The sequence below is a fragment of the Nicotiana attenuata genome, unplaced genomic scaffold (assembly GCF_001879085.1).
Source record: "Nicotiana attenuata strain UT unplaced genomic scaffold, NIATTr2, whole genome shotgun sequence".
In the NCBI taxonomy this organism is placed as follows: Eukaryota; Viridiplantae; Streptophyta; class Magnoliopsida; order Solanales; family Solanaceae; genus Nicotiana; species Nicotiana attenuata.
The window spans coordinates 182,179-204,519 of NW_017671690.1; the positions used below are offsets into that span (position 1 = coordinate 182,179).

Sequence of the window (22,341 nt, forward strand, 5' to 3'; positions counted from 1 at the left end):
AAATGATCCACAGATACAAACTTGATTAGGACATATATCTGTTACCGAAGGTCAGCACCTAAATCATAATGTATTGGCTGTCCTCTTTATGAGGCAGCTTTACGAACCCAGGATTTCACTCTCTCGTAACTTTTTACAATCCTAAAGCAAATTAAAGGACTAATTAACTTGAAAGTGAGCTTTTTTGTTTTTTGTTCCTTCAATTCTATCATTTTTTATTGAAATTAAACTAAAGAAAACAGTGAGAAATTCAAAAATAGCCAAATTTACAAGTGGTCATTCAAAAATATCCACAGTTTCAAAAGTCATCGAAATTTAGCCACTTTTCATTTAAAGATGAACGAAAACACTGTTCAAAATCCGGAAAATACTCTAGCAAAGTTTACCGGTTCAGCATAATATGCTGGAAGTTCATACACAGGTGCACCGAACTCCAGTATATTATCTCTGTTGCAGCAAAATAGTAGCTATTTTTCAATGACTTGATAAATGTTGGCTATTTTTGAATGACTAGTCCGAAAACTGGCCAGGCCGTGCTATTTTAACAAGAAAACATGGACCAAAATCTCGTTAAACCAACATTCATCGACAAGCAGGCTTTAGATTGATATTTAAGAGTAACCTTGATATTAGTTGGTGAATTTACTGGTCAAAATAGCACGGTATAGCCAGTTTTCGGATTGGTCATTCAAAAATAGCCAGCGTTTACCAAGTCAATGAAAAATAGCCACTATTTTGCTGCAACAGAGACCGGTCCAGCATAATATACTGGAGTTCGGTGCACCTGTGTATGAACTCCAGCATATTATGCTGCACCGGTATACTTTGCTGGCTCCAGTATAATATACTGGAGACTATAGCACCGGTGCTCCAAACTCCAGTATATTATGCTGGACCGGTATACTTGCTGGAACTCCAGTATATTATGCTGGAGTTCCAGCGTACTTATGCTGGAACTCCAGTATAATATGCTGGAGTTCCAGATACGCTGGAACTCCAGTATAATATGCTGGAGTTCAAGTATACTTATGCTGGAACTCCAGCATAATATACTGGCGTATTTTTTCTGGTTTTGAACAGTGTTTTCGCTCAGATTTATCTTTACATGAAAAGTGGCTAAATTTCGATAACTTTTGAAACTGGGCTATTTTTGAACGACCAGTTATAAATTTGACTATTTTTGAATTTCACCCAATTTACTGCGAGTAGTTGGTCCAAATATTTGTCATTTTGAAAAAAGAAGTATAACATTTAAACGACTTCTCCTTTTTTTTTTTTTTTTCATTTCATTCTAAATTGTCAACTATTTTGAGAAAAATTGCGAGTCATTTATTACTCTTTTCCAAACTTATTATCGCTACTATTTAACATGGCTTGTTTGTCCCATTATACATTTATATGTTTGTCTCTTGCGGCGACCTGCATTTCTCTCTATCCCACCGTTTAAGCAAAAAGGAAATGTAAATGAACTTCCCAGCCACGCTTTCCACATTAAGCTGAAAACCATATGGTATTATTATTTATTATAAAATAACCTCCAATCCGAAAGAGAATAAAACTGTATCGAGGTTCTAATTACTTGATTTCTGTATGAATAACAAATTTATTATAGTCTGCTGCCTCGGAATTAGTTTTTTAAATATGTTATCTTGCTACTACTTGTTATCAGTACCCCTTTCATATTATCTGTTGCTATTTTCGATTTAGTTTTCTAATTATTGTCTTGCTATTACTTGCTACCAATGCTTCTCTCACCTTCTTTAGCCAAGAGTCTATCGGAAATAGTCTCTTTGCCCTTCCAGAATAGATGTAAGGCTGCGTACATCCTACCCTCCCCAGACCCCACTTATGGGACCACACTAAGTTATTGTAGTAGTACTAACAATTTGGGGGTTAAATTCATCTGCTAGTAGCTATTGTTGGTGGTGCATATATGTATGGTGGTTAAGTAAATAAGTAATATATGCTGGCTTTGTCTTTATCAGTGAGCTGTCAAAATTAAAGTACGTTAGAGGCTATATAGACAAAAGATGAAGATGAGAAACTTAAAGATTGATAAACCTGAAAATAATCGGATGGCCATGCATTGATGATAGGAGCCCAACTGTAGGCATTCATTTCTCCATTAAATGACTCTCCCCAGTTGGAGGTACCCTCACCTTTAACTTATATTACTACTATTTATATGAAAGAGTTCACCTACGCTTGTCTCATCATTATATTATAGCTAACTAAATAGCAACATTATTTAAACCTTTTACTAACATATATAAACTGCTAGATTCTTTACATATGATAAATTACAGTGATGCTACAAAATTTATTTGTTAATGCTGACGGTGTATATATATAGCTTAAATTTGTGTACCAAAAATTTTATACTCTATATCATGTCCTATTTGTTTACTAACAATTAATGTAGTAGTTGCGGAATTCTATAAGATCTAAGCGAATCAAGTGCAAGTATATATATATGTAGATAGTTCTATATATATAGTATATTATAGATGCACACAGAACAAGGCCAACCAAATAAAGCCACATCAAACTGAGCTAGTAGTAGTTTGAGGTGGAAGAATTCAGTTCTCCTGCTGGGAGTTTCTTTGGTTTGTGTCTGAGCTCAATGGCTGTGGTTGGTCCTGTGATTGTGAAGCTCCTTCTCTCTTTAGTACTTCTATGGCTCAACTTTAATTCATCTCTCCCTCTCACTCAAGGTACTTTTTCTTTCACTACACAATTTTTTTTTTACTTGTTTTGATTACTTTTTCAAAGAAACTTTTTATTGGAAATCAGGTGAAAACAGAGAGAAACGAAGAAGAAGTTCCAGAGCTTTGTTCTCAATTTCTATTCCTTATTTTTTGATGGGCTAATGTCCATGTTTTGTCCTATAAACAATTCTTTTCCCTTAATTTATAACTTCTTTTTTCTTGTTTCTTGAGCATATCCATTTACTGCAAGTATACCTTTTTTTATCTGAATCATCAGGCCTACTTGCAGTCAGATGGTATAATTAAAAAAAAAATTAAACTATAAATTAAAAGGCCAAAACAAAAAAGAGTTGCTAGTTAGCTAAGTGAGAACTGAATTTTAGATTTTCAGAGCCAATCAACCAACACTACAATTTTTATACTATCAGATCACCTAAAATAACTTTTACATGATAATTAAAGTCATCTAAAAGATAACTATACGTTGCGGACAACATATATATAAGTGAGATTAATAACGTGGACAAATAAGATAAATAAGTTACTTGACATGTTAAAATATACTGATAGTGTAAAATTCATTATACTGTCGTTAATCCCCTACACTTTATAATTTCTAACAATGGGACTCTTTAATTTTGTGTAAAGCAGCAAGCAAATGGGAATCATGGAAACATAGATATCCATTTATAAAAGCTGCAAGCTCATTCTCATTCTCATCATCATCATCATCATCTTCATCTTCATCATCAAATGTTGGGAGCCAAAAGGCAAATTATGACTACATAATAGTGGGAGGAGGCACAGCTGGTTGTCCTTTGGCAGCAACTTTGTCACAGAAATTCAGTGTGTTATTACTGGAAAGAGGAGGAGTTCCATTTGCAAATACAAATGTGTCATTCATGCAAAACTTTCATATCTCTTTGGCTGACACTTCACCATCTTCTGCTTCCCAAATTTTCGTCTCAACTGATGGAGTCTTCAATTCAAGAGCTAAAATCTTGGGCGGAGGCAGTTGCATCAATGCTGGTTTCTACAGTCGTGCTAGCTCAAGGTTTGTAAATTAACCTAATCTGATTGCTTGCGCCCTTCATGTGTACATTTCTTGTTGCTAACGTTCTGTTGCGTCCTTGGGTGCGACCCTTCCCCGGACCCCTATGTGAATACAGAATGTCTTGTGTATCGGGCTGCTCTTTTTTAACGTCCTGTTCTCTCGACTTTGAGTTTGAATTTTACTTCTACGTACTTAGAATGTGTGTTTATTACATCATTTACATGTACTTCAATGTCCAAATTAAAGTGACAGTATTTGATGGGCATGAAGTGTAAGAAATAAAAAAAGAATTTTAAATTTATGGTTTAAAACCAGCCTTAGTAATTTATGTGACTATAAATCATTTCATTAAGAATAAAAAGAAAACTTAAAGGTAAATTGTTTCTAAATATAGAAACATGTTATTCTTTTTATTTGGGACAGATTAAAAATGAAAGAGTATCATATAAATTGGCATATGGATAATTGTTTGTAATTATTTTAATAATAATCTAACAATCCAATTACGTAAAAAGTCCTTTACATTATCAATATAATATAAATTTTATCCTTGAGTTCTATTACTGTATGGTGAAGATACTATTAGGTTTTACTCCCTCCGGTCCAAAATAAGTGATTTTTTGGATGTTTTCACACAAATTAAGAAATCTACCTTTTAGCATTAATTAGCAATGAAATTGACCATATTAACCTTTACTATCTCACATAAACACTCCTGACACATATTCCAACACTATTTACTCCAAGGACAATGTAGGAAAAAAGTAATTAATTCATTCTTGAAATCTGAAAAAATCACTTATTTTAGACCGGAGGGAGTAATAAATTAAGAAAAGCCAAACAGAAGGTTGGTCAATGAATTAATAATGTCTCCCAACTAGAAAAGTTAAACCAACTCATAGCTTTCAATGGTGTTAGATTTTTTTTAAAGTCATAGTAAATTGACCTGGCTTTATGCAATTAAATCATTGGGAGACCTCACATGGGTTTCAAATTCCTAAAATGGAAGAAATATTCTTTATCGAAAATAACATTTCTATCTTCACAAGGTAAGGGTAAGGTGTGCGTACGCAGACCCTCTTGTAGGATTATATTGGACATAGAGTTAAGGCCGGTCTGTATACCCACAATCCTCTTCAGGCCTCTCTTTTGGGATTATATTGGATATATTGTTGGAAGAGGCATTTCCTCTCGCTCTTATTATTGGTTGATTCAACTTTCGATAAACCAAAAGGGCAGGTGATTCAAAATTAATGCATAATTGTCATCATCACTGCACGTAAAAGAGTATCTATAAGTAGAATATTAATCACCAAAATACTTTAGGATTCAAAATATTGTGGGGATACTCATGGTTAGACCCCATTATTGATCTTGATATATGTTACTCTCTTTAGTAAATGAATGTTGTTTTAGACAAACCAGTTTGGTCCAAAATAAGTGTTGTTAGACATATAAAGTGTAATTTAGTCAAATAACTTTTATGATTAATGTTATTAAATTATTTTTTTAATTGATGGCGTCAAGACGTTAGAAGATAGATGGGAGGGAGTATTTGTAAAATGTTTGTGATTTCTTCCATTGTTTCCTGAACATGAAGCTGGAGGGTACTGTCCTGGGTCCTTAATTTGATGAATTCTTCTCTTAAAATAGCTGTGCATGTAATATCTGTCTCCATATGTGCTTTTTTGCCTAGCTTGAAAGTTGAAACAAAGATTTGGTAGGAAATGCACAATATGATAACCAGACATGTGGTTGGTTGTAAAGCCATATCTACCCACAAATGCAGCCCACTGCCTACTTAAAACATCGCAACTACCAGGTCTCTATCCTCATTTATTGTATTTACTACTTAAGGCCAATAATTTAATTTTCCTCTTTATGATAGTAGTTGCCATTGTGCTTACAAAGTTTAAATAATCATACTTGCTATTTAGCACAATGTTGTTGAAATACAAATATGAAACAGAAATGTAGGTACATAAGCAATTAATGTCTTTTCTTCTGCTAACATGCATGTAAACTTTGTAATTTTTCATTTTAAGAGTTTAACCTCTATACACTAACAACGTAAACTTTCTTTTTTCTTTTACGCTATTAGATCACCATCACCTTAGAGGTATTGTAAAAGTAACTATCCGTAATCAGAGGAAGTAGTAACCTGAAAAATATAACAGTAACATTCTACTGTAAGTTAAGCTGTAATTACTGTGTAAATATTTTCATTTACACCGTCAGTGAATATAAGATAAATCTTTAAAGGAATATGGCTTGCATAGGCTGTGGCCTATGTTTGGCTAGAAAATTCCAGCTTTTGAGAACATTTTTTTTATTTCTCTTTTTCTTGGTGGAGGAAAAATATATTGATGGTAGATTGATGAATTGATCATGCTATGATCCTTTGAACTTGTAGTTATATCAAGAAAGCAGGATGGGATTCTAAACTGGTGAATGAATCATACCCCTGGATTGAGAAGCAAATTGTTCATAAACCAAACTTGGCACCATGGCAAAGAGCTGTAAAGGACGGCCTTTTAGAAGTTGGTATCTCACCTTTTAATGGATTCACGTATGATCACGTATATGGAACCAAGTTTGGAGGAACCATTTTCGACAGGTCTGGTCGTCGTAAATCTGCAGCTGAACTACTCACCTCAGCCAACCCTGAGAAGCTTCATGTTTTGGTCCATGCAACAGTTCAAAAGATTGAGTTTGACACATCAGGTATTACATGTCAAATTAATCTAATACATCTAGTCCAAGATATAGTAAACTCGTACTGGTAAAAATCTGTCTTCAATGAGATGATGATATTAAAATTGTGTAGGAAAGAAGCCAAGAGCAGTAGGAGTCATATTCAAAGATGAAAATGGGAACAAACACAAAGCATTTCTTTCAAAGAGAAGGGGAAGTGAAATTATAGTATCATCTGGTGCAATTGGAAGCCCTCAAATTCTGATGCTCAGTGGAATAGGACCAAAGAAAGAATTGGAAAAATTGAACATCCCGGTGGTACTTGACAATAAATTCGTCGGTAAAGGCATGTCAGACAACCCCTTAAACACCATATTTGTTCCCACGGATAGGCCTGTCGAGCAGTCGCTGATCCAGACGGTTGGAATTACCAAGATGGGGGTCTATATTGAAGCTAGTAGTGGATATGGACAAACCGAAGACAGCATTCATTGCAATCATGGTGTCATTTCAGCTGAGGTTAGTCATAAAACTTCCAACTTCTTTCAAGTTAAAGTTAGAGTAACTTTTATCTTGAGCTTATATACATCGCTGGTTAAGGAACGCCTAATACCTGCAATCGGTTCTCGTCTTGCTAGAGACATCCTCATTAGTCATTAGTTTACATACTAAAACAAGCTGACAACTTTTAGTGGCAGGAGCCAGAACATGGCTTATGAGACATAGCATATACCCTTAAACTCCTTGTGACTTCATAATAGAAGGCGCTAGACCTTCAATCCTTTTTCTGACATACGTTGCACATTTTGTAATAACCAGATAGGGCAACTGTCCACCGTTCCTCCAAAGCAAAGAACACAAGAAGCGATTGATGTGTACAAAAGAAACAAGAAAAATGTTCCTCAAGAAGCATTCAGGGGAGGTTTCATATTAGCAAAGATAGCTACACCTTTATCAACAGGGAAGATTAGCCTAAAGAGTACCAACATTGATGACATTCCGTCTGTCACCTTCAACTACTTCAGCCATCCACGCGATCTAAAACGATGTGTAAATGGCATACGAATTATGGAAAAGCTTGTGAAGTCAAAACATTTCAACAACTACACGCAGTGCGACAAGGAGACATTGGACAAGTTGCTTAACATAAGTGTCCAAGCTAATATTAATCTTATACCGAAACAAACTAATGATACAGAGTCACTTGAACAGTTCTGCAAAGACACTGTGCTCACAATATGGCACTATCACGGGGGTTGCCATGTCGGCAAGGTGGTAACCTCTGATTACAGGGTTATTAATGTCCACAGGCTCCGTGTCATTGATGGTTCGACATTCACTGAGTCGCCAGGCACCAATCCTCAAGCCACACTTATGATGATGGGCAGGTAAAATCATACATTAATTACAAGTTTCCTGAAGAGGTTTGGCTAGTCAATTATACTAATTGGTTTCTGTGATGATGAATTTGATGCAGGTACATGGGAGTACAGATTTTAAGAGAAAGATTAGGAAGAGCAGCTGGTTTATAAAGACCCTATAAATCCATTTCTTAGTTTCTTTTTGCGGTGGAGAACTGAGTGGTAGTAGGTGGCTGGAGTGGTTCTTTTGAGATAAGTGCAAGTTTTGTCATTTTAATTCTTTGGCAAACAGTTATGTGGAGTCTGTATAGTTTGGCTTGTCATAAAGAAGAAGACTACATAGGATGAAAAAACGTACACACACCCGGTGTAACTACATTAGTATATCATTGTTATACATGGTAGATTGAGGAGATTATATACATTAACTAACCGTGATTATTGAATGTATATGAAAGAGAAATGTCATTTATGTAAACACCGGATGTGATAAGATTTTTATTTTTGTGTGTGCCCTCCATAAGTAATGTATATGAAGTGCTTGTTATATAATAGGCATCTGTATTCTAAACTTCAAATCTCTGAATATCACCCTTCTTTTTGCTTCCTTTTAAGGTAAAGTTTGTTTCTTGAATTTGATTCAATTTGTAAAATACATAAGCTCAATGTGAGTTTTCCTAATCCAAAATTGAAGTCACAACAAAAGAATACAATTGTTGTTCGTAGCGACGCGTCGATCACAGAATAATTTTCCGTCCAATTTAGCCATTGCAAAAGCTGCTGCACATACATAATAGTGTGTATTCTCTATAAAGAAACAATTTTTAGACGAGGAGGATATGATTCACGGCCGTTGGTCAAGGCGTCTTACTTCCCTCCCTCCATTTTCTTCAATTTTCAACTTTTTTCATTCTCTTTCTTCAGCCAATCAATCTCACAACACCCAAAATCATCATCAGCTTGACTTGTTGGACCACCTACTTCAACAATGCAGCCTTCATAATCTTAAACAACTGAAGCAAATCCATGCAAAGTTCATAATTACTGGTTCATCAAACTCTTCTTTTATAGCTGCCAGACTCATATCTATTTACGCTAAATTTGGGCTTCTCAATGAAGCCCAAAAAGTATTTGAAACCTGCCCAAGTGAGTGCTTCTCGAATTTACTTTTGTGGAATTCGATCTTGAGGGCTAACGTCTCCCATGGAAAATGTGAAGAGGCTGTAAAGCTTTATATTAAAATGCGTGAATTTGGAAGTTTGGCTGATGGGTTTGGTTTTCCTCTAATTATAAGAGCATGCGGTATGTTGGGTGACTATAATCTGTGTAGCATAGTGCATTGTCATGTTGTACAAATGGGTTTTCGAGATCATCTTCATGTTGGAAATGAATTGATGAATATGTACGGCAAGATTGGACGAGTGGATATTGCACATAAAGTGTTTGATAGAATGACCGTGAGAACTCAAATATCATGGAACATTATTGTTTCGGGTTTTGCGCAGAACTTTGACTGTGATGCTGCATACGAGACGTTTTTACAGATGGAACTTGAGGGGTTTGAACCAAATTCTGTGACTTGGACGTCCTTATTATCTAGTTTTGCTAGGTGTAGACGTAACCAAGATACGTGGAAACTTTATGTTTTGATGAGAAAGAAAGAAGTTGAAGCCACTGCTGAGGCACTTGCTGTTGTATTATCAGTTTGTGTTGGTGACGATGCGATTCGTAAGTGTGAGACAGTGCACGGATATGTTATTAAGGGGGGCTTTGAGAATAATTCTATTGTGATAAACTCATTATTGTGCACGTATGGGAAAAGTGGTGCTGTGAAACAGGCTGAATGTCTGTTCTCTGGATTGCAATTAAAGACTATAGTGACCTGGAATTCTTTAGTATCTTGTTACGCAGAATCAGGGTTATGTAACGAGGCCTATTCTTTATTTTTGCAGTTACAAGAGTTAGATGATCCAATGATGAAACCTAACGTCATAAGTTGGAGTGCTGTTATAGGGGCTTTTGCTATGGCTGAGAGGCACGAGGAGTCTTTAGAAATCTTTCGACGTATGCAAGTTGCTAGAGTTGTGGCCAATGATGTTACAATTTCGAGTGTTTTATCAGTTTGTGCAGAGCTTTCAAACTTCCGTCTTGGTATGGAAGTCCATGGTTATTCAGTACGGTTTCTAATGGACAAAAATACTTTGGTGGGGAATGGGTTGGTTAATATGTACATGAAGTGTGGTAGTCTGCAGAAAGGAAACATAATATTTGAGGGCATAGGAAAAAAAGATTTAATTTCATGGAACACAATAATTTCTGGATTTGGAATGCATGGACTTGGTGTTAATGCCCTAGAAACTTTTGAACAGATGATTAACGCTGGAACTAAGCCAGATGAAGTTACTTTTGTTGCAGTTCTTTCTGCATGTGGTCATGCAGGCCTTGTTGACGAGGGGAATAAAGTTTTCGATCAGATGAAGAAAGTGTTTGGAATTGAACCACAAATGGAGCATTATGCTTGTATGGTAGATCTTCTTGGCCGTGCTGGGCTATTGCAGAGGGCTAGTGAAATGGTGCAAAACATGCCAATGAGGCCCAATGCCTGTGTCTGGGGAGCACTGCTTAACTCTTGTAAAATGCATAAAAACACGGAAGTCGCAGAAGAAACCGCTGCTCAGATTTTTAACCTTGAGTCTGAGATGACGGGGAGCTACATGTTGCTCTGTAATTTATATGCTGGAAATGGAAGGTGGAAGGATTCAGCAAATGTGAGGATATCAGCAAAGACACAGGGTTTGAAAAAAACTCCAGGACAAAGTTGGATTGAGGTGAAAAAGAAGGTTTATATGTTCTTAGCAGGGCAACCTATGGACTCGGGGATGGAAGATGTTCATATAATGCTTAATATTCTAAGCCTTCATATGGCTAAGGAAGGAATCATGCCCCAAAAAAGCTCTGCTTTACAATTTGCAGAAGAACAAGAAGACTATCTGTATTTGGCATCATGAAGAATTCAGTGTCTTATGCTCAATGCTGGAAAACTATGATTTGATCTCTAAACCTGCTCAAAGCCACCTCCTCTTCCAGTTTTTGTATCTATATATTTCATGGGCCAACGAGTTTGCTGTGCAGTCACTTCATTGCTCACGTATGTACGATTTCACTTCCCAGAAAAGAGGTGTCGCATCTTGATATATTCAATCTTACTATAATTTCTTTCTTTCTAGTTTGAATTCTCAATACATGTTTTAAAAGTGCTAAATGTTCACTAATCTGCTGTATAAGCTCATGATAATTTGGGTCCAAATCTGATAAGCCTGCATGATAGATGGGATTCAGTTATAGTTTCGTACAATAAGGATTATTTAGATACCGATACATCTATGATTTACTGTCTGATTTACCCAGGCTTGAATTGCCATGTCGCAAGGAGCTGATGAGCTTGCAGAAACTGGAAAACTATAAAAGGAGCAATGGCAGAAGTTTGGCAGAGAGTCATTTATGGTTGCTGTAAGTATATTGATATCTTAGTTTCTTATACAAATTGGTAACTGGATGCCGTTGAAACTGAAGTCTCATTTATTTTAAGCTGCATATAAAGGAAACGGTGTTTTTCATGAGCTGGAACTGGTGAAAAATGATGAAACTTGGCCTTTCATGTACCTTGGTTTTTCACAGACAAGGAAGAATGTGAATTGTATCAAGAGCAGTTGCTTCAGAATAGTGAATATACAGTACCACTAGCATTTGACTCATGAAACCTCAATTCTATCTGCAAGTGATTTCTTGGTTTGCGAATTTATCATCACATGCCTAAACTCATGCAACCTTTCTTTTCCAGTTTTTGTATCAAGGAATCAGAATAGTGAATGTACACCACCACTATCATTTGACTCATGAAATCAGAAGTAAATAAGCAAATCTAATTTCTAGTACTGCCAATTTATTGTCACATGTCTAAGCATATGTGCCTTTGCTTTTCAGTAAAACCATATGGATTCCAACTGCATGAATTTACGATGAGTGAAGACCCCTGCAGACCAATTGGTAGCTAGTTTTGCATACCGATTGATTGTTTGGCACTTAAAAGAAAGGAAGAACAAAATATGCACTGCTCATTGGGAGTTCGGGCAAAATTGTGAAGTCAGTTGACTCAAAAGAAATTTCCTCTTGCGGATCTCTCTACTACAAAAATTCAGCGAAGTGCAGTTTGTGAAGGTAAACAGAGTAGCAGCACCTTTAGATCTTGATCTTCGAGCATGTGGAAAGGATTCACCCTCTTCCTTCGATGGGACTATGTTCCCTTGTTGAATAGCTTCATTATTGTGCAATGAACAAGTGTCAAAATTATGTTCCAAATATAGAAAGAATTAAAGATAAAGGAGAGCAACTCTTAATATACCATAACCCTGTTCTCCTCTTGTTTTATTGTCTTTTCTTCTAAATGGCTACACTAGGGTTAATCAGGGATCAAATGTTGAGTTGTTTTGAGTTTAAAATGGTTAACAAACTAAAAATTGAGATCAGCATTTACATTCTAGATCCTATAATTGTAAATAACATTTAGATATTGTAGACTATATTAAAATGTGCAAAAACTACTGTAGAAATGCATGAAGATCCATTCAGTAAAACCATAATCTACTCTTTTTCCCTAAAACTGATCAAGCTATGATAACAGACAAATGAAAATCAACGATTTTTATGTTATCCAAACTCATCATTTGATCTTTGAGCTCCTTTAAATACTTAAACTCAAGATAAAATAATCAAAGCTCAGATGTTCTTAGAAACATCAACATACATACTTCTGAAGGGTAAAAAGAATAAAAAACAAAGTGCATGTAATTACTAACCTGTGTTGATCAAAAGCTTGGTCATGTTCGAAACTTAGGCCTTCTTCTCCAAAACCTGTAATTCCCTCCAGAATAGGCTTGATATTGTCACATTGGTCATGAACAGAAAGTTGCTTCATCAAAGAATTAGGTGCCGATGTATACGTGGATTCTTGTTCATGCAAGCTCCAAGGGAAGTTAATATCTGCTAAATCTAATTGGCCATCTTGAATTTCATCATATTGCTGATCATCTTCACCTTGCTGACAACTAGGATGATTATAATAACTATGAGGATGGTAGTCTACAGTCTGTTGATCATACGAAGATACATTATTATTCACCAACGGATCTGCCTGATTCACGACGCCATCACAATTATTTTCAGTGAATGATTCCTCAGTTGCATGATGATCTGCTAATATCTGTTGTTCTGAGGCAGCAGCAGCAACAGCCTGTGCTCTGCAGTAAGCGAGTTGATGAAGAACGATATCTAGCTCCGCTTTGCAATAATCAATGTGGCGTTGCAGGTCTCGAATGATACGATAACAACCACCAACAGGGTCATTGGCACGAACGTCAGATTGGAAGATGATGGTGCGCATGGCTTCGTCTTTGAGAGGTTGATCTAAGTGTCGAATAATCTTGGTAATGTTGCTTACCCCAAACAATTTATGCGCGTTGAGGAATTGGCGTTGGCGATCATGAGGAAAATAAGGGGCAAGAACGCAGTCGGGAGCACACTTCCGACGTTGATATTTGCATGCAGCACAAGCTTGGCCTGCACCGTTGACACGAAGAAGAACGTTCTTGTTATTGTTGTTGTTGTTGTTATTGTTAATGCGCTTAGTACTATAGTTATGATTAAGGTTATTAGCAGTGGTGAATGTTGTGCGAGTGTGGGGGTGATTAGGAATGGGGGTGCTAATGGTGGTCATTTGATTCTGCATATTGTAATTATTATAAGTTATTGATTTGTTTTGCAGGGAGATTTGTGCTGCGTCTCCGGCGGGGATGGAGAAAGAGGATTAGATAGAGAGCTTTGTTTTGAGTTCCTCCCTTCTTTTCTCCTTGCTAATGTAACCAACTTACACCAAATGAGAGGCTCACAACGCTTCTTTATATTTATATTGACATAAACAAACATGTATTGTCATTTAATCTCTCTTTCTTTCTCTCTACACGCATACACACGATATTGTAATTTAGTATCCTATAATAATAGTTAAAATGCTTTGATAAATAATGAAAGGTTAGAGTGGCTGTGGTTTTTTCTATATTAACAAAATGAAGAAAAAAACAAAGTGAAAAGGGAAGCTTTCTTGTGGAAATTTGAACATCTATATCCAAGAGCAATTTATTGTCGTAACTGAGGTCATGTAATTTTTTGTCCCTTTTTTTATTAAATATGCATATAATACCCTAATTCTAATAAACAAGATCCGCAAGTAGATTTTTCTTTTAACACCGTGAAGTTATGTGTGGCTTTATTGAAGAGTATTTTTATTGATGGTTGTTATCTAAACTGGACCTATCTTGATTAGTTAAAAAGAGTATTCATTGAATACTAAGCGCTCAAGAAACAATAAAAGTTCCTAGTATATCATTTGTAAAACTTTGTGTGTTATATGACAAAATGGTAGTACGATAAATTATAAAGGAAAAAAAATCAAGACATGATTAACCATATTTTGATGCTTAAACTAGTATATTCATGAGAGATGGTCAAAGTAGTTAAAACTAACGAAAAGACTGAACTTAATATAAACAAGAAACACATAGAATATATAAAGACGATTCGTATATATTGTATGAGTTGGTGACGTGGTGTTGTATTCATCTTTTATAGTTGCTCGAGACTCTATAAGGATTAGTTCGGATTGATCTTTTCTGCAACCATCTACAATTGTCTATCCACAATTAGCATTTTATGTCATATATCTATAAATATTTGGCTGTAAACTCAATCAATGCAAATACTCCTTTCTGTTTGTGATAGGTTGTTGATTGACATTAGTGACACCATTTGTTACTACAATGAAGATTATGTATTTGTTAGGTGGTTAATCTTTTCTAAAAAATATCAAAAACACAAATAGCCTGTTTGGCCAAGATTCTTAAATCAGTTTATTTTGAAAAATATTTTTTCTCAAAAGTGCTTTTCAAAAAATTACTTTTGATGATAAGTAGTTTGTGTTTTAGTAATTGATTTGAAAAGTACTTTTGCGAAACAATTAGTGTTTGGCCAAGCTTTTAAAAATTATTTCTAAATGTATTTTTCTCAGAGTGCTTTTCAAAATAGTGCTTTTGAAAAGAAGCTATTTTTTTCTGCGTCGCAAAAATTTATCAAAAACACTTTTTTCCTCCAAAAAACTTGGCCAAACATATTTACTTTGAAAAGAAGAAGAATTTTCAGAAATGACTATTGTTTAGTGGCTATTAACTTCTTATAGCTACTATATACATAATTACTCTTCGTAGCTACCTTTCAATTGTTATGGTAATGTATTCGATTATTCGAGCTACTGTATTCATGAATACAGTAGCAAAAATCGGCTAAAAAATAGGGCAGTCCAGCTGTCAGCCGCTGTATTCACATGTATTCATACCATGTATTCATGAATACAACGTAATAATAGGTCTCTCCATTTGTTTAATAGTGGAAATATGCTAATTTAATGGGATACACTCCTAATATAACTCACCTAAATCAATTATATCACACAACATTATCAATCCAATTAACGAGAAGATTTATCAGACACTAAACACCAAAAAAATAGAGCATTCTTCATAGTTTTGGTCCCTCTTTTTTCGGATACAGTTCGAGTTTTTTTTTCCTAACATTGTTAGAGGTTCATAATAAACCTAGTGTTTGTATTCGATTTTCTGTATATGAATACATCATGTATTTATGCCGGATACAACCTGTAATAGTAACCTACTGCCTGCATATTTCATAATAAACCTAGTGCTTGTATTATGTTGTATCTAACAGTTGTGTTCAATGTATTCAAGTTTATTTTTGTATTTATTATATTTTATTTATTCCTAATACATGGTATTACTGCGTTATTGAGTATATTTCATCGGTTGTATTCATTGATTTTCTATTTGTATTGAGAGTATTTTACTGTATTTCACTGTATTGTTGTTTTAAATACAGATGGATACAGTTAGGTTGAAAATACAGATAAATACAGTTAGATTGAATGCATAACTAATCGATGAATAACATCAAAATGATAGAACTAACAATGTATTTAAAAATATTGTTGTATGAACTCAAATACATATAAATACATCTAAATACAACAATCAAAAATCAATGTACAAAATAAAAATCAGTGTATGCCTTATCGAATACATATAAATACATCTAAATACAAGAAGAAAAAATCACTGTACAAACTAAAAATTAATGTATTCGGACTCAAATACATATAAATACATCTACAATTAGGGTCATTGCGTATTTTTGTTCTCACTTCAATGGTTGCTGATGAACCTGCAAATACAGGAACCTCTTGAGTGATTTGCAAATCGAAAGATGGCCCTTCGAAATTGAGTGCGTTAGTGGGTATTCTGCAGAAACCCTAACAAAGCTTTTATAGTATCAAAAGATGGCCCTTCGAAATTGAGTGCTTTAGTGGATATTCTGTAGAAAACCTAACAATGGTGAATATTTTAAAACAACTATTGAGGGAGACAATGGAGCTGATAAAGGAGAGAGCTGGGGAGAGAAATTTGGAAGCAAAAAAATTATTGGAAAACGGCCATGGCAGCTACTAGGTCTCCATGCGAGCGGAGAGAGAAGAGAGAGACCGTAGAGAGAAAAATAAGATGCTATGCGGTGATTTTTGGAGAGAATAAACTGAAAGAATGATTGAGAAAAATATTAGACAGCGTATTTAATGGCTTAACGGTAGGAAGTGACTATAAATACATATTTTTGCTATAAAATCTAAAAGGTAACTATAGAAAATAATAATTTTAAAAAGGGTTTTTATTACAATAAAATAGGTGTAAAGTTTCGCTATATGAGATAAAATTTCCTGAAAAAAGAAGATATTTTTGCCCAAAAAAAAGCTTGACCCAAACAAGCTACTAATGGATATGACGTCCGAATTATTCGGACTTCAAACGTTCCGTTGAAGTGCAAACAAATAAGGGGGTACACCCAACTTCAATTGATACTTTGGCGAAGTTTACTACCAGGTGGGACATTTATATGTACAGTTACGCCGGCGCTTCCTGAGATTCCTTGGAAGGGCGACGTAAGTCTAGGCAACTGATGTCAGTGCAGTTGCTGTCCGCCAAACTGAGGTTCCCCTCCGTACGCTAGACGAGATTGTCAGTGCCATTACGGCAAAACCAATCTCAAGAGCAATGAGAAACAGAAATGAGAATTCAGAATGAAAGAGAGCTTGATTGCATTAATGAAAGCTAATACAGAAAAAGCAACGCGGGTGTCGAGGGGAGAGACACAGTACAGAGAATTGCTTGCTTGCTAGAAATTTTGATTGCTTGATCCCCCCTAATAGTACTTAAAAAAATAATCCAAAGTTACAAGACTAGACTTGATTAAGCTACGAGAAACATAATGGATAGTACATGAAAATAAAATACTCTATAATTTACAATGAAAATGACTCTTAGGTTTCTATAAGCAGCAGCAGGTCCGTGTCAGCAGCAGTGTCTTTTGCATCACGGTCTGCGCGCGCGGCGCTTGGTTGGCTTCTGCCTGCGGCTTGGCGCTCGCGAGGATATCGTGTGGGGCGATAGAGGCCCTGCGCGCTTGTCACTTGGCTCGCGGCCAAGACCACGGGGCGTCCGTGGCGCTAGGCATTGGGAAGTTTGCTTAGGACGCCACGGGGCGCGCCCAACAGGGGTCATGGGGCATGGCTGGAAAAGCCGCCCATGACATTCTCCCCCCACCTTGAGTTGGCGGACATCTCTCAGGCGCCTTACTTGCCAAAATATCTTCAATGAGGCTCTTGTAGCTTTGAGCGGGTGCCCCTCTCCCAAGTATTCTCTTCTGCATCACAGCCCTGCCATTTCACAAAAAACTCTTGGTATCTTTCCTTGAGGCATGAATCACCTCTGTCATCAAGGATAGCTTCAACACGCCTTTTCCCGTTTGATTGGGACTCTTTGAATACTGGGTATTGTGAGCTGGTTCTCTCCTTTAAGGATTCTCCCGGTCTATTTCCCGCGCTATATATAGTTCAGGGGATCTACCATGGAAGAGACAGAGTCGATTGAATTTTCCACCACGCTTTTGGGGTATTTTTCCATCCCTGGTATGCACGCTTTCCAATTTAACGCTTTTCAATGGACAAGGGTCCAATGTATTTGCAATAGGCGATGGTCATGGACCCCTGCAAATAAGTACCGCCTTTGAATTCTTGACCCATCACTTTTGTCTCTACTTGATCATTCAACAAGCCGACGATTCTGATCAGCATGCCTTTCATCCGCTTTTGGGCTTGACAAGCATAGCTCCGCACTTATCTCCAAATTCCGTTTCCACTCTTTTGAGAAGCTGGCAGCTCGAGGAGATTTAGCCATGTTTGGTGCATTCACAGTGTGTGGGAGTAGCGGTTGTTGTCCGGTAACAATTTCAAAAGCGCTTTTGTTGGTACTAGAGCTCTTTTGTGAATTGAAACACAGTTGAGCAGCATCCAGAAGCTTCACCCAATTCTTCTGCGATCCGGTTACAAAGTGGCGGAGATATTCCTCCAACATACCATTGAACCGCTCCGTCTGGCCATCAGATTGCGGATGAAAACTTGAGCTGTGACTCAATTTTGACCCAAGGCACTTGAAGAGCTGGGTCCAAAAGTTGCTAGTGAAGCGTGAGTCGCGGTCACTAACAATGTCTTTGGGCAGGCCCCAATATTTGACGACATGAGAGAAGAAGAGTCGAGCTGTATCTTCTGCTGATATATATTGTGGGGCTGCAATAAAGGTGGCATACTTGGAAAACCGGTCCACCACAACCAAGATGGTTGTGAGGTCTCCGACCTTGGGCAATCCGGTGATGAAATCCAGAGAAACGCTTTCCCAAGGTCTCTTTGGGACAGCGAGTGGTTCCAAGAGTCCCGCTTGTGTCAAGCGGTCCGACTTGTCCTTCTGGCATACTAGACAAGTTTTTACATACTGAGCGACATCATCGGCCATTTGAGGCCAATAATAGGCACGACGAAGTAACGCCATGGTGCGTTCTTCACCGGGATGGCCGGCCCACAGAGTATCATGACATTCCGCTAGAAGAGTCCTCCGCAAATCTCCTCCAACATACCATCTTCCATGTAGAACTGGCGAGTCTTGCCCTGTCCTACCAAATCAACCAAATACTGAGCAGCAGGATCCTTGATGAGTAGATCCCGTATTTGGTCCTTGATGGATGTGGCTACTTCGCTCCCCCTTAGGGTGGCGAGTAGGCACACCGATGCTAGATCAACTCTCCGACTGAGCGCATCAGCAACATGATTGGTCTTTCCATTGCGATACTCCAAGTTGAAGTGGAATTCAGCTAGGAGTTCCTGCCACCTAGCCTGTCGACCGTTCAGCTTCGGCTGGGTCATGAAATAGCTAACAGCTGTGTTGTCTGTCTTGACCACGAACGGGGTTCCCAATAGATAGTGCCTCCAAAGGCGCAAGCAGTGGACGACAGCCAATAATTCTTTCTCATGGGCGGCATAGCGCCGCTCTGCATCCTTCAGCTTCCGACTCTCGTACGCTACAGGGTGCCCTTCTTGTAGCAAGACTCCGCCGAGGGCATAGTCAGAAGCATCCGTTTGTACCTCGAACGGCTTGGCCAAATCAGGAAGGGCCAAGACGGGGCTACTAGACATAGCCGCTTTTAATGCGTTGAAGGCCTCTGCTCTCCTTGGTCCCCAATCCCAAGGTGTGACCTTCTTGAGGAGTTCTGTCAATGGCACTGCGATAAGTGAGTAGTTCTTCACAAACCGCCGGTAGAAGTTGCATAGGCCAAGGAACGCCCTCAAGGCGTGGACATCCTTAGGCGGCGGCCAATCTGTGATGGCCTGGATTTTCTGTTGGTCCATCTTGATGCGTCCTTCCTTGATGACATGTCCGAGGAAATCAATTTGCTTCTGAGCAAAGGAGCACTTGGATAACTTTGCATATAGTTCATGCTCCCGCAACCGAGCTAGAACCTTCCGCAAGTGTACTAGGTGTTCTTCCTATGTCTGGCTATATACCACAATGTCATCTAAGTAGACCACCACAAATTCGTCGATGTACTCTCGGAAGACTTGGTTCATGAGAGTGCAAAACGTTGCAGGGGCGTTGGTCAAGCCGAACGGCATGACCAGGAAGTCGTACGACCCATATCTTGTCACACAGGTCGTCTTGTGTTCATCACCCTCTGCAATCCGAACTTGCCAATAACCTGTCTTCAGATCTATCTTGGTGAACACCGTAGCACCACCCAGTCTATCAAACAAGTCTGCCATTAGGGGAATAGGGTACTTGTTCTTCACGGTGATTTTGTTTAGAGCTCGATAATCCACACAGAGTCGCAGGCTGCCATCATGTTTCTTTTGGAATAGAACAGGGGACCCATATGGGGACTTGGAGGGTACAATGATCCCTGTATCTAGCATTTCCGTCAATTGTCTCCGAAGCTCGGTGAGTTCGGGTTGTGACATTCTGTAAGGCGCCCGGGCAGGTGGCTTCGCGCCCGGCACCAACTCAATTTCATGGTCCACAGTGCGCCTAGGCGGGAGCCGCTTTGGCATGTCTTGTGGCATGACATCTTCAAACTCCAGTAGTAACTCCTTCACGGGTTCAGGAATAGGACCCGAGGAGCGTTCTATATCTTCAGTGCAGAGGGTTGCCAGGAACGTAGGTTCATTCCTTTTGAACCCCTTCTTCAACTGCAAGGCCGAGATGTTCTCAACGGCCGTCTTCATGGGCAGGCACGGGATAATGCAGGGCTTGGCCCTATTGGTACCCATCATCAGTAGCATGTCTGCAAATGGTACAGGCATGGTGTTGGTTTGCCTTAGGAATTCCAGCCCAACAATCAACTCGAAGTCATCTATGATCACCACTCGAAGGTTGAATTTTCCTTCGTAAGGCCCAAGCTTCACCGGTACTTCTTTAGCTATTCCACCCACTGGCTAGGGAGGTGAGTTGATAGCCTTGACGCTACCTTTACCTTTCCCTACAACTAGTCCAAGGCGCTTCACCTGAGTCGAGGCTAAGTAGTTGTGGGTAGCACCCGTGTCTATCATAGCCCGAATGGGCTTGCCATTCACCTTCCTCTCTTGTTTAAGAGGAGTCTCTTCATTCGCCTTCTTTTTCCCTTTCCTGGTGACGGGACATGAATCCTTCTTCTTACGAATACCAGCACTGGTCTCCGCTAGTGCCTCAGAAATGGAACCCACAATTGCATTGAAGGCACCTACTGGTTCAGTCTGGTCCGCATCGTCTGAGTCGTCATCAGTCCCATCATCAATAGCCTGATGGGCATTCATCTGTGCATGTGGGCACTCATTGTTCTAATGTGGACCGCTACAATGACGGCATCCTGAAGGAGGCTTTCTCGCCCGATCATTGTTGTTTGACGCACCACTATTGCTGCCGGAGGAAGGAGCTCTAGATTGTTTGAGTTCCGATCTCCCCCATTTTTGCTAGGACCACCACTGCTAGGTTGGCCCCCTTTGAACCCTGCTCGGGCAGGCGGCTGAGGCCTGTCCCTTCGAGCTTCCATTTGATAGTCCCCAAGGCATTCAGCTGCTTGGATGGCCTTGGGAAGGGAATCTACCCTTTGTCTCTGTAGCTCCACGCGGGCATAAGGTTTCAACCCTTCCATGAAGGTGAAGAGTTTGTCCTTATCCCCCATGTCGCGTATGCTGAGCATGAGTGCGGAGAATTCTCACACATAGTCCCACACTGATTTTGTCTGGCGGAGCTCTCGTAGTTTTCTCCTTGCATTATATTCAACATTCTCGGGGAAGAACTGCAGGCGTATAGCTGCCTTCAGTTCGGCCCATGTCTCGAGAGCATCTTCACCGGCCTTGATGGCTTCGTACTTCACACGCCACCAGAGTTTAGCATCACCCTGAAGATACATGGCAGCAGTTGCTACCTTCTTAGCTTCCTCCAGATCCCCAACAGCATCGAAATACTGTTCGACGTCAAAGATGAAGTTTTCCACTTCCTTGGCATTCCTAGCTCCACTGTATGGCTTTGGCTCAGGAATTTTCAGCTTCTTTGTCGCGGAAGCGGAGTTCACAGCACCTCCGATTTGGTTTCCACCTCCTCGGAGTAGGCCCTGTAAAGCAGCATTGACAACATTGAGTTGGTCTGTCAATTTGTCAATGGTTTGTTGCATGGCAGTCACCTTTTCTGCCTCTTGTGCCCTGTGGGCTAAATCCTCGGTGCGCTCCTGTTGGAGCCCCTCGAATTTCTCAACTTTTAATACAATTATATTTTTGAAGGAAAGATTTGGATATGTCTCCTTTGCTAGCATAATGGTGAAGTCCTTAGAGTTCTCCAATGACCATCAACTAGTTGATCTTCGTCTGAAAGGTGTAAAACTCATTTGTTATAGGGTGGAGTAGTCAGATTGTAAATGCATACTTGAACGTTGACAGATCAGGACACATGAAAATAGTAAGGACATAATGCTCACAGACTATTGATAGAGGATG

The 22,341-nt window shown here is 38.6% G+C and overlaps 3 protein-coding genes across 4 annotated transcripts; 2 read left to right on the top strand and 1 right to left on the bottom strand.

Moving 5' to 3' along the window:
- Positions 1-2,262: 2,262 nt before the first annotated feature.
- LOC109209702 (protein HOTHEAD-like) lies at positions 2,263-8,369 on the top strand. Its single transcript, XM_019373019.1, has 6 exons — positions 2,263-2,714; positions 3,360-3,762; positions 6,176-6,486; positions 6,590-6,975; positions 7,276-7,844; positions 7,934-8,369. The coding sequence occupies exons 1-6, from the start codon at positions 2,624-2,626 to the stop codon at positions 7,986-7,988; spliced, it is 1,815 nt and encodes a 604-aa protein (XP_019228564.1). The 5' UTR covers positions 2,263-2,623; the 3' UTR covers positions 7,989-8,369.
- Positions 8,370-8,529: 160 nt separating this feature from the next.
- LOC109209701 (putative pentatricopeptide repeat-containing protein At1g17630) lies at positions 8,530-11,889 on the top strand. 2 transcript variants are annotated; one of them, XM_019373017.1, is made up of 3 exons: positions 8,530-10,995; positions 11,226-11,327; positions 11,802-11,889. In XM_019373017.1, exon 1 carries the CDS (start codon positions 8,657-8,659, stop codon positions 10,823-10,825), a length of 2,169 nt encoding a protein of 722 aa, XP_019228562.1. In that variant the 5' UTR covers positions 8,530-8,656; the 3' UTR covers positions 10,826-10,995; positions 11,226-11,327; positions 11,802-11,889. The 2 variants fall into 2 exon arrangements, with proteins under 2 accessions (XP_019228562.1, XP_019228563.1); XM_019373018.1 differs by having other exon boundaries at positions 8,530-10,965.
- Positions 11,690-13,768, bottom strand: LOC109209703 (LOB domain-containing protein 22-like). The gene is made up of 2 exons (XM_019373020.1): positions 12,674-13,768; positions 11,690-12,132 (listed from the first exon to the last, which is right to left on the bottom strand). The coding sequence occupies exons 1-2, from the start codon at positions 13,600-13,602 to the stop codon at positions 12,090-12,092; spliced, it is 972 nt and encodes a 323-aa protein (XP_019228565.1). The 5' UTR covers positions 13,603-13,768; the 3' UTR covers positions 11,690-12,089.
- Between the last annotated feature and the right edge of the window lie 8,573 nt (positions 13,769-22,341).